General features: G+C 40.6%; 1 protein-coding gene across 1 annotated transcript; it reads left to right on the top strand.

Annotated features, from left to right (window-relative positions):
- Positions 1-1,642: 1,642 nt before the first annotated feature.
- LOC307040077 (monocarboxylate transporter 2-like) lies at positions 1,643-8,367 on the top strand. Its single transcript, XM_079682622.1, has 2 exons — positions 1,643-2,495; positions 6,436-8,367. The coding sequence occupies exons 1-2, from the start codon at positions 1,754-1,756 to the stop codon at positions 6,741-6,743; spliced, it is 1,050 nt and encodes a 349-aa protein (XP_079538748.1). The 5' UTR covers positions 1,643-1,753; the 3' UTR covers positions 6,744-8,367.
- The last annotated feature ends 3,886 nt before the right edge of the window (positions 8,368-12,253 follow it).

The raw sequence follows: 12,253 nt of genomic DNA on the forward strand, positions 1-12,253 counted from the left end.
CCCGTAGGCTCCCATCACGGCCGTCACATGGGGTCTCCCTGCCACCCTGCGAGCCTCATTACCCTGCCAAGGACTGCCGTGAAGGATTAATAGGCCCAGCAAGTGCCTGGGCCAAGTGCGGGGCCCGAGGGCGTGTGTGTGCCCGGCTCTGCTCCCCTGCGCCCGGGCACACCTAGCAGACGGGCAGACATATGCTTACACATGTGCAGACTCAAATACACACATATAAGCAACAATATAAAGTCAAAGTCAACTTTATTGTCAATCTTTCAGTTTGAGTGTACAGACGAGAGATTGAAATACTGTTCCCACAATCCCGAATACAAAAACAAATATATATAAAAAAAAAAATATATATATATATATATATATACCGTTCACACAATCAAAGACACATTTATACATATACACACATTAAGGCACAACACTCAATATATACAAAAATAACTGTCACTTCAATATCTTTGAGAATGTACATTAGTGCAAGACTGTCCATAGCAGCGTAAAAAAAAAACACAGACCGTGAGAAGATTTTATTCAGATGGTCATACAGCTCCTTGCCCAGATTTCTTATTTTAATTAAATTCATATTTGTTTCCCCTCTGCACCTTTTGCATTTTAAAGAGATGGTTGGAAGCTGGCGGTGGATTATGTCCTTCACTAGGGAGTCATATTGTTGGTTAGTGTAGCTACTGAAGTTAGCAGTGAAGAGGATTGGGAGAAAACAGGCTGAAATAGAAACCGTTGATTAGAGGCTGCTCGGGGGGGGCTCTGGCTGGCTGATGGACTTTACACCATGTGATGATAATCTGCCCCACCAGTAAACACACCAAGATAAGGTGGAACAGGGTGGAGGTTTCCTTTTAACAAGACTAAATTAAAACCAAACAGTCAGAAGTTAACATATTTGTATCTACATTTTGTAATCAAAGTTTGTAAATGAGTTTTGAAACATTTTATTTCTAAGGTTTCATCCATTTACTCGTACGTTACATTTATCTTAATCTTCCTTCATTTAATTAGTTTTCAGCTTCCCTCCACACATTCTTAATTAAAAATGATGATGAGTATCTTCTTAACATTTACTGATAAAAGGTGAACTGTTGTAAATTAAATAAAGTCAGCCTAAATAATAATGTATTCCTTCATAAAATGTAAAAGGGTATTGTCAAGTCATGATTTATTTGTATATTAGAAAGCTATTCCTGTAATACACGTCTACTCTCCATGTGTTTATGAATGATCTGTTTGGACACACTTTGATAAATTCACAAGAACACAAAAGCCCTTTTTCCTTGTGCTTCATCATGAGACCAGAGAAGAGGATTAGATTGACATTGGAGAGGGAGAATATAGCACCCTTAACAATCTACCTGCAGCTCTTCATGTTCATGGAAAATAAGGTGCTATTAAATTGAATATTTGGGTGAAGAGGCAAGCGAGGGAATGTATTACCCAGGCTCCCTAATTTATTTCTACTTAAATGGAGAAATTATTTCTGCAATAATTCCAGCTTTCTGTAATGAGATTTTATCCAGCCCAAGTGAAGTGAGATGGAACCTTAATGAGCTCCAAGCAGAATCAGTCTTGATTTGATTTAGCGAGTACCCTTTGGAGTTTAGGTTCAGGATGCTTTTCTTACTTTTCAATCTCTCTCCACACAGGCTGCGGACTCTCCTTAAACCTCAATGCATCTCTCACCATCATCAGCAAGTATTTCCTGGTCAAGCGGCCGTTAGCTAACGGACTAGCTATGGCCGGGAGTCCCGTGTTTCTGTGTCTCCTGGCCCCTCTAAACCAATATTTACTGTACACATATGGCTGGAGAGGAAGTTTCCTTATCCTCGGGGGTCTGATGCTCAATTGTTGTGTCGCTGGGGCCCTGATGAGGCCTGTCATTGCGCGTTGTAAGATATCCAACTGTGCACCACAGAAGAAGGTGGAGGACAAGCCAAATGAGTCCAACACCAAACTAAAAGAAAGCTGTATGAAGAGTGCTAAGAGCTTCTTGGATTTGACCTTCTTCAAGGATAGAGGCTTTGTCATTTACCTCATTGGGAGCATAATGTTCATCTTCGGCGCTTATGCACCAATTGTATTCCTATCAGCCTATGCTATAGACCAAGGGGTAGGGGAATTCTCCGCAGCCTATCTGCTCACTATCATGGGCTTTGTGGACATGTGTGTTAGGCCTGCCACCGGCCTGATAGCCAGCAGCAAGCGGGTCAGGCCCAGGATCCAGTACTTCTTCAGCTTCGCCTTGGTTTTCACCGGCACGGTCCACTTACTGTGCCCAATGATTACCATGTTCAAAAGCTACTCCTACATCTTCCTGGCCACCTACGCTGTCTTTTTTGGCGTTGGGTTCGGCATGGTTTTTGCCCTGATATTCGAATGCCTGATGGACCTGATGGGAAATGAACGCTTCCCCAGTGCTGTTGGACTGGTCACCATCATCGAGTGCTTCCCCATGCTACTGGGACCGCCTGCTGCAGGTAACACACTCAACATGCACTATCCGTTCAAACACATGACCGAATCCTACTGACTCACTGAAAAATCAAAACCTCTTGGAAAAACACGTCCGGAATGCAAAGTTTGAAAAGCTTAAATACTTACTTTAAACTCACTTTGGATCCCCTTACACTGATGCTTTCTGCAAAATAAAGGGCCAAGGGAAGATAATAGGGCTGCTTGATTATGGCAAAAATCATAATCTCGATTATTTGGGTCAATAATTGATATCACGATTATTGAAAACGATTATCCATTTACTTTGAAAACATCAATTTATTGGAGAATTTTCTTTTGAACAGTATGTTTTTAGCAGTTGAACTTTAAGTGTAATTGAACTGAAAAACCAATAAAAAAAGAAGTAATAATAATAAAAAAATATCGTTTTATTTCAATTACGTTTGTTTCGTAATCGCTGCAAGCCATAATCGTAATTGCGATTAAAATACGATTAATTGAGCAGCCCTAGAAGATAATAATATTCACAAACTGTACATAAACATAAGACAAAACTCAGTACACTGAATTTCAGCTCTCTTCTCCCATCCCTATCTCAGTCACTAGGTGTCCATTGTGTTGCCTTTGAGCTCCATTCCTCTAAAACAGAGCAGGATTATCACTGATTGATATTACATATAGAATATTCAAAACTACTGTCAATAATTCTAACAATAAAACCTCTCTCTTGAATCTTTGAAAAAACCAAAAAGATGCCAAACTGTATCCATGTGATCCTTTTCAAAAGTTATTATGAGAATATTTAGTGTTTGATATAAAAGTGAAAGTCTCCACAGCACCTTCACTTGGAAAGAGCATTGGCTGTCACAAGATGGACCCTTTAGTCTTCAATAGATCATTTCTATATATTTTAATAAATATAATATTGATCATAAAAGAGGGACTCCCTTACCTTAGTTGTTTTGTTCAGCATCAACCTAAGCTGTACTGTGTTTGCTTATCAGGACGGCAACAAACAAAGACAGTCGTTTTTCCTCTGCTGTCTTTATCTCTTTGTCTCTGATAGAGCTCTGGACTGAAGTGTGGGAGCGCTCCCTTCATGGTGTAAATAACTGTGTAATCAGAGGGATATTGTTCACCCCCTCTGCTTCATTGCCATTTTCAAGATTAGTGTACCTTTTGAAGCCAGCACTCTAAAACACTCTTCATGGCACATAATAACATATAGAAAATAGTTTTAGTGACAATTTTTAAAAAATGGAACAAAAACTCTTTGAATTTAAGTCTTGCTTTTGTCTTCAGTGCCTGCAACAGCTGCCAGAGGAAACGTAGAAACACAATTCTTCTTGCATTCAAATGCATAAATGCTTTCTGCCGAGGTCACTACGTTGTTGTGAAATAATCTTAAAGATGTTAGGTCCATGTTTTGTAACAAACTGCGCAAAAAGTGGTAGTACCACGCAGTGTCAATGCATTTTTAAAGTTACCAGCAAAGTGAGGCTCTTTTTAGGGATCTGTTTAAAGCCTGAAAGATTCATGATTTTAAACACCGTTAAATTTAGTCATTGAACAATTGCAATTGTATTTATAAGAAAAAGGTCATTATTGAATGTTGCATTATAACCATTTTGATAGAAGCCTGCCATTTTCCCCAGTTGAAGACTTTTAGAAGATGTTGAACAAAAAACTGAATTTGATTCCATGTGTGGGGGCACCCCCGGCAAGAAAAGCCAAAGGCCACTTAACCTATTAAAGTGGCCCACGCATCCACTCCCCCCTCAAATAAGAAAATACATGCGAGTTCATGGCTACTGTGTACACAACGTTCTTGTTACTCTGTGTTGCGTTGTTAATGAGTGAGACACACCGGAGTGGAGGATCTGTGGGGTTTATTCACCCAAAAACAATTTAGGCATTTAGCAGACGCCTTATTCCAGAGCAATTTACAATGACCGACCACAGGGACATTCTCCCTGGAGTAACTAAGGGCTAAGTGCCTTACTCAAGGGCACACTAGTAGTGATGTTCCAGGCGGGATTTGAACTCGCAACCTTCAGCCCACCTTAGACCAGCAAAAAAAAAATCCATTTGTGGCGGACGATATTTAATTGTGACGGCCCGCAACAAATAAATCAATGTATGGGAAACACTGACTGATCATTATGTATAACAATAGAGCAAGATAACAAACCAAAACAATACCAAAGTTTCCAACACCTTCTTCACATGTTGCTAGCAATTACACTAACCACATGTAGTATGTCTAAAATGTTAACATACCGTTTTGGAAGTATGTGTGTTAGCAGTTTCAATAGAACAAAAGTATCTCTCAACGATAACGCTAGTATAGAGTAAGTTGAAACTGCTTTAGAAACAGTTGGACGCAGAATAAACTAGCTATTCAAATATATTTAGCTTTTATTTACCTCTCAGCTTGTTCATCAATCAATATGTCAACTTTCAACAGAGCTTTCTGAGTACGTACACTGAGGATGTATCTGCACGTGACTTCATCAGCTGTACACATTGGGACGCTGCTCCTTTGCCTCCACCCTGAGTTTTAATGAGGTGAAAATGTGTAGGCCCCCCAGTCCCATTTAATAGGGTAAATAAGCGCCTCCCTGCCCATCTAACGCTCTCCTCCAGAGGGCACGATCGTTATGTCTCCCCTAACTATTCTGCTTGTTGCTGCACCCCCAAAACCTCCGGGTCAATCCAATTAGGAGGAAGTGAGGTAAGTGGGTGTAATTAGCCTCTTGCTTTGGGTGTTTAATGACGCTCAGTTCAAACTCTCATTGAAGTCCTGTACCTGGGCCATAATTAAGCTGTGCATGCATTAAAAAGAGAAAGAGGTAACTATGCCAGATGGACTTAATTACCCCTCAGCCAATCAAGGGCTGCCTTAATGAGGGTGATGCTTATTGTCGTACTCGTGCCAGATGAGTGCTATCAATCAGACGATACACGTTCAAAAACAAAGTGACCCCTCCTAGTGTAGCACTGAACAGGACAAGCACACACCACTATATCATTGTTGTTGTGAAGATGGTATTTAGTTAAAATGTACGAGACCTACCAAGGAAAAGGACTTTAAATGTATTAGATTTTGATAAAAACTTGCTATGATATAAAGGCCCCTTTTTTAAAAGCAGAGAAGTCATTGAGATAGCGGGTCATAGAAATTTGGGGGGGAAACAGAAACCCTCCTGAGTTTGGTGATAATGTAGATCAAGTACAAAGAATGTCTTTTTTTCCTAATTGAATAATGCTGATGCGGAGTAAGAGATATATCTTCCTTATACTGAAGTCATTGAACTTATTCCTTTAAGATGATTCAGATATACGATGTAAAATGGTATAAATGAGGTATCGTAACATATGGACAGATAGACTTACTGTTAAGATAGCGCCACTCAACCATGGACCCACGTCTGGAGGCGGGGGGGGGGGGGTCGCAGTGTGGTTGAGACTCTGAAAACCTGGAGGCCTAAATCTGATCTAAACTACATTTGTCACTTTTCTGCTCGATATTTATGGCTCTGAGAATGGGCTTCTCTTCTGATTCGTTTCGGTAGCGGCCGTCCAAATTGCCCTCCCGGAGACGCTGGGAGAGCCAGTGAGGGGGTAATGGCCCTCTGTCATATCCGACATGGCTCTCCTCAAATTGGCTCACTCTCAGTTTTCACACACACACACACACACACACACACACACACACACACACACACACACACACACACACACACAGAGAAGCCAAATCAGAGTTTGGTCTTGTTCCTCACCTTCAAACTTGTAAAGTGGCCGAATGAAGATGCTATTCCGTGACATATTTGTGTTTTGTTTTCCATGGTGTTCAACTATTCCAAGTGTTTTTTTGTTTAGACATAGTGAGGCATAACATGGGCAAAACTGACACTTGTTGGATGAAATATTCTTATCACGCTTCTATCTTTCTCCACACAGGCTTACTGGTGGACATCTTCGGTGACTACAAGTACATTTTCTTCATGTGTGGCACTGTGATCTTGACCGGCGGGCTCTTCCTGTTCGTCATGAACATCTACAACTATCACATGCTGGAGAAGGAGAAGCCAGGAAAGGATGGAGAGCAGAACCAAATAAACGTAGAGAGCCAGGAGCATGTGAGCGCCTTAGAGGCGGAGATGAAACACACCCCCGAGGCAGAGATGGAACGAAGTGAGCCCGAGGCTAAAGAGGCAAACGGAGTCCAGAGAGAACCACAGCCGGAGAGCGCAGAAACACCACGTTGAATTGAGTCAAACGTAACTCTCCAGTCGGGACTTTTTTAAAGCTTGCAGGTGAAGATGATGCAACCAGGAGACGCAATTAAACGCACGCCAGTCCAACCTGGAACTTTGGAGTTGCTATCTGTCTGCTTTGTGAATATGTATTTTAGTTTAGTTTTTATGTTTTTATATATGCTTTTATCATAATATAAGCATCTCTGTTGAATGTTGTTTTACTGATTTGTATTTACCTGTTATTTGAAGTGAATTTGTTTTTAGGATGACTTTCAACATCTGTCCAGGGACTACAGATGAAAAATAGCCTGTTGGCTAACTCTGGCGCATTTACAGAAATGTTAATCAATGTGCACTGTCCCCATCAAATAAATATATAAATATATATATATAAAAAAAAAAGTTAGGATCTCCTCGGCCGCCATAAGTGTTTTCTATGGAAGTTTGTGTTAAATAAGTAACACTTCATGTACACCATGACTTATTCACAAAGTCTGTTTTCATTTCATTTTCTCGCATTATAATTTTCGACAAAATAAAATAAACAGGTTCAGTCATTTAACAAGCAACAGTAAGAGCCTATGGTCATGCTTTTGACTCTCAGAAGTGTGTGCTGACACTGATGGGTATGCCATTAATCCTGCAACTATTTGTTTTAATTCATTCGTAGTATTTGTTTTCATTTCCTTTTAACATTTTGACCTGCTGATGGCGTCAGAAGAAAAGTGAAAGCATCCCCAGAGTTGTATTGATTCATCTTTAGGGGAACATCAGTGTCTGTACTCAATTCCAGAGCAATCACTTTAAATGTGTAAGTGTCAGCTACATGGTGACTGCAGAAGTCATAGGCTTTCTTGTGTGGGGACCGTGGGTGTTTTGGTACAAAATCCAGGCAGTTTCAGAGAATGCACACATCCTTGATATCTGGAAGTGAATGTTTGCACTCTAAACACCTTTCTCTCCCATAATTGTGAACACACACTTTGTGTTTTGTTACTCTTGTGATGTTGTTCATTAGAGTCTTGTGAATTTTTAATTGTTCTTGCGTTAATCCACATAATATCAAGAGACTATCACAAGATATTTTGCACTTGCAGTGTTTACATAACGAAACTGACAATTGGTTTAACTCATTAAATACTGTAGCTGCCAGCAAAGACATTGACATATTTAAAGTGTGTCTTGGAACACAACTTGTAACAGAACCTGAAGTTTACATTGACTTAAAATGATTCTCGAAAGTAAATAATAATGTCTTTAGATAGCTGTGAGCATTTATTTAATTTGAATGTTGATGCTGTAACATATTATAATCTATGTGTGTTCTGTTGACATTTAGAAGTGACATTTGTTTTTCTGGGCGAGAATGGATTTCTGCGCACTGTTAATTGATCTGATGCTGTGTGTGTTTGCATTGAGTGAATGAGTGACTGACAAAAAGAGTGTGTCTTTAAGATAATCCTACATTTAGATAATGTGGAGTTTTATTTTTTAGATTTGTGTTTTTTAGAATTCATTTAAATTAGAATTATTAGTTTGATTATAAGAGCTGTAACTACCGACGTCTTATACGCACATGTGTTACACAATGTACCATGGATACTATGGATAACCCTACTTTGTTAAATAAATAAATAAATGTCTTCCATTTTATTCATTTCATTTATTTTGTCATATCAGAAATGTGGCTTGCCCCAGTAAAGTCAGACCTATTTGTTGTGGGCGATGGTTTTTTTCTGCAAATGAGGACAACACATAGTCCGGGCTCATTTCCTGCATCACTTACTGTAGAGTTTTTACATTTCACATCCAAGCAGCAAGGTAAATGACACCCAGACATGAGAGAAATGTCGTCAAAATCAAGACAAATCTCAATGTTGGTGGCCGTGTCCAATTTTTCACGACAATTAGAATACTGTGGAACAAGTTTGGAAATGTCAGCAGCTTAAGGGCGTGAGCACCTAATGAAGCAGGGCCCGGTGTTCCAGCCTGGTGCTCTAAGCTGAACCCCACACACATCAGCAAATCAGTGAGCCAATAAATTAGAGATGCACGTGCACACACACACACACACACATTGGTGCTATGTCCCATCCCAGTGCTGAGTGTGAGGCAAGGTCTTTGGGCATGACAAGGTGGAAAGGTACCCCAGAGAGAAGGCGATGGGCGCTGTGACCGGAAATCTGTTTATCATTATATCATTATTATATTTTCCGTTCCCCTCTGGCCTGCTGACCCTCCTCTACAGCCCCCCCCCCCCCCCCCCCCCCCTCCTACAATGTGTGTTCTCTATGAACTTCATGACTGTTGTCCTCAATGCTAAATGGTAGAAAAAAACACAAGGGGTCTCCAGAGTCTTGTAGAGTTAGGTGGTATTGCTTGGAGAAAAATATATATAAAGAATTGTGAATAACATGCCTTTAGGTAGTTTGCCTTTTAGTTTAAACATACTTGCTGCAGTGTTATGCTGTCAATAAACACAAATCACATCTCACCTTAGGGAGGACAACTCTATTTTAGCTTTGGAAACCCTTGCATTTTGAGTTCCATTGCCTTGCGAAAGACATTAGGATGGTTGATGACATTTTGGCAACATTTAATTGAATTTGAAAATAGCCTGGATCACACTAATTGATATCCATGTCTGCAAATTAAAAAAGGTGGGTTGATTAACTGGAAGAGAAGCTGTGATCCAATTTCTTACTCATGAAGACTATTAGAGTTTATCACCATGTGTTAAGGCTAATTGACAGCCATCAGGTAGCTTTCAGCCTCTGTTAAATTAGTGGCAAACTTGGGAGTGCGTTATAATAACTTGGTATCACTCTTCAGGAAATCAACCCGCCTGTGTGCGCCAAACATTTTGACTTCCTCACCATCTGCCTTCATAAATGTAGCGAGAGCGGACAAGCGCCTGGTGTCTGGATGTTGGTTATCGGCCCCGTCTCCTGACCTTTGGATCTGTGAGAATCAGATCTCAGTTGTTTACAATAGGTGGCTGACCTGATGAATCTGGAGAGGTTTTACACAAGCGCAGAGTGGGACAAGCGGGAAGGAAAGAATGTGCTCCCAGAGGGCTCAAAGAGCACCGGCATCTATCAACAGAAGAAATTGAATGTGATGTTTCAGCGCGGCAGAGATTAGATAGGCCCTCGGTGTTGAGCAAGCACGGGCTACCAATGTAAAGCTACCCTCGTCAACCGGAGGTCAAATTTACAGAACGCAGTGAGAAAAGAATAGTACACACACACACACACACACACACACACACACACACACACACACACACACACACACACACACACACACACACACACACACACACACACACACACACACACACACACACACACACACACACACACACACACACACACACACACACACTGGCCTTTAGGTTTGAAGTACAGATGCTTTGTTATTTGTTCAGGGAATACACTGAGGGATAATGCTAGATAACACTAGAGATGTGTTATTTCCACATTTGCCTCGTCTTCATTAGTAGGTGTACATGTCCGGTCTAATGTGATTCCCATTGGAGAGTAACATTAGAAGAAGTTCATCAAAGAGGGCTTACATCGTTTCATCAAGCGTCTTCTGAAATGTCACAACGTGTTCCTCTGCAGAAAGTGATATTTGTTTTTCACAAATGTTATTAGGCTCCCAAACTTTGCATGGACATAAAGAACACTTTGAACCTTCTTGATATATAACCATTCAAAGGTAAATAATTATGTTATGTGACACATAATTCATTATTCATAATCAGCCCATCTGCACAATGGCGTCTGAACTGTGTATTTTTACATTAAGGCTTTGTTTGTCTGATTTCCTTTTCATTAATTTTTTTTTTTAAAGTTAGCTAATATGCAAAGGCAAGGACGGTAGGACCTTTTTTTAATGTCATATAGGTTATGAAATGTTTTCAACTTTTTCTGACATAAATATGACAGCAACAATTTGTTTCATGTGCAAATAACATCGCTATATTTTCAATCAGCCAATCTTAAGACTCTATAGGCCAATCAAAAGGCACCTGGTAATGGGCTGATCAAATAATTCGTTTTAGTTGGCCAATCAAATTGCTTCATTCAATGGGCCAATCAAATCTATAATATTTGTATCAACTTTTGATGACACACTTACTTTTTCTTTATAAATGTATAAAATACGTTACTTTTACTCTTTTATGATGTTTTAAACACACTTTTTTTTAATGGCATAGCCGACCTTAGTTAGCTTTGGAGGTGCTGGTGAATGTTTTCACCGTAACACCGAGTCAGGCTGTCAAATCTCCTGAAATCATAATCCATTTTCATGCTGTTGAAAAAGGTTAGGCACCCCCACTTTACCTACTACCCATTTTTCTCCCACTATCTTCTTCATGTCACAAAAAAAATAATTAAATAATGTGATCTTGTGAGTGTAAAGAGACAAAGTGAAAGATAAGCACAAAATCAAGAGAAGTTCATGCGAAAATAAAGAATGAAAGGGCAGCGGAAAGGGTTAGAGAAATTAAAAGAGGGGGCGTTTAGTACTTGGAGGTATAGCGAACCCCCTTCCATCCATCATGCCTGTCTCTGTCTCTTCTACTGAGCAGGGGAGGTAATGAAAGTAATTTAACGTACATCTATAATTAATATGCTCTCTTTGGGCGGTGTGGTTGGGCTGAACGGGTGATGGAGTGTGTTTATTATGTGTGTGTTAGGGAGCTGGCATGACAGGGCACTGGGCCACTGACATGGTAATTCACCAGCCATCACTCCAGCAGTGCAGAGGTCAGGTGGGTGCGGCTATATGGGGCACCGCCGGCCTCAGAGCTCCCATAGGTACGGGTGGAAAGTGGGTTTTTGTTCTTTCTCGTCTCCTCTCTTCTTCTTTCCTCCCCTCTGAGTCTCCTGAAGAAAGGGGGGAAAGAAGGCACGTAGCACCGCCCCGGGCCAATGTTCTCCCTCTATGTGTCCTGCTCTTTCTCTCTTTCCGTCTCCCCCTGACTTTCTTCTTCTTGCCTTCCAGTCCACGACTCCCTCCTCTCTCTTATTCCTCTCTGGTCGGTTAGTAAACTCCCTTTCTGTCTGGCTCCACTGCTTTCTCTTTATTTCTCCCAATATTCTCTCCTCCTCCAAGGAAACGTATTGAATGCACTTCAGGAATCTCTTTTTTTTAATTTTTTTTTTAAGGCAGACTGCTTTGCACAAACACAGTTCAAACCCGACTGCCCTCAGTGCTGTCTCCTTTTGAAACTCCCTGCTCTTTGAATACTATCCGTTTGAAGAGAATGCCCTCTGCATTTCTTTTACACAGTCACTCAAGTGGGCTCGCACACTCTTTTGCATTTCCACACATACACAAACACGGGCACATTAGGCTTACAATCCTGCATGCACTAAAGCCCACTGACTCACATCAAAATACACATGCATGCACACACACCTACATCAACATTCAGCAGTGTCGTCTGTAGAGGGAGTGGATTTCTCATCCACTTTGAACTCACACTCCCTCATTTCATCTCTCTG

The sequence above is a fragment of the Notothenia rossii genome, assembly GCF_949606895.1.
Source record: "Notothenia rossii genome assembly, chromosome: 5".
Lineage (NCBI taxonomy): Eukaryota > Metazoa > Chordata > Actinopteri > Perciformes > Nototheniidae > Notothenia > Notothenia rossii.

Bases quoted from the DNA above. Each gene is read 5' to 3' on its own strand.
- LOC307040077 (XM_079682622.1), top strand. From the start codon at position 1,754: ATGGCCGGGAGTCCCGTGTTTCTGTGTCTCCTGGCCCCTCTAAACCAA. The intron at 2,496-6,435 runs GTAACACACTCA...TTCTCCACACAG, and splicing joins ACTGGGACCGCCTGCTGCAG to GCTTACTGGTGGACATCTTC.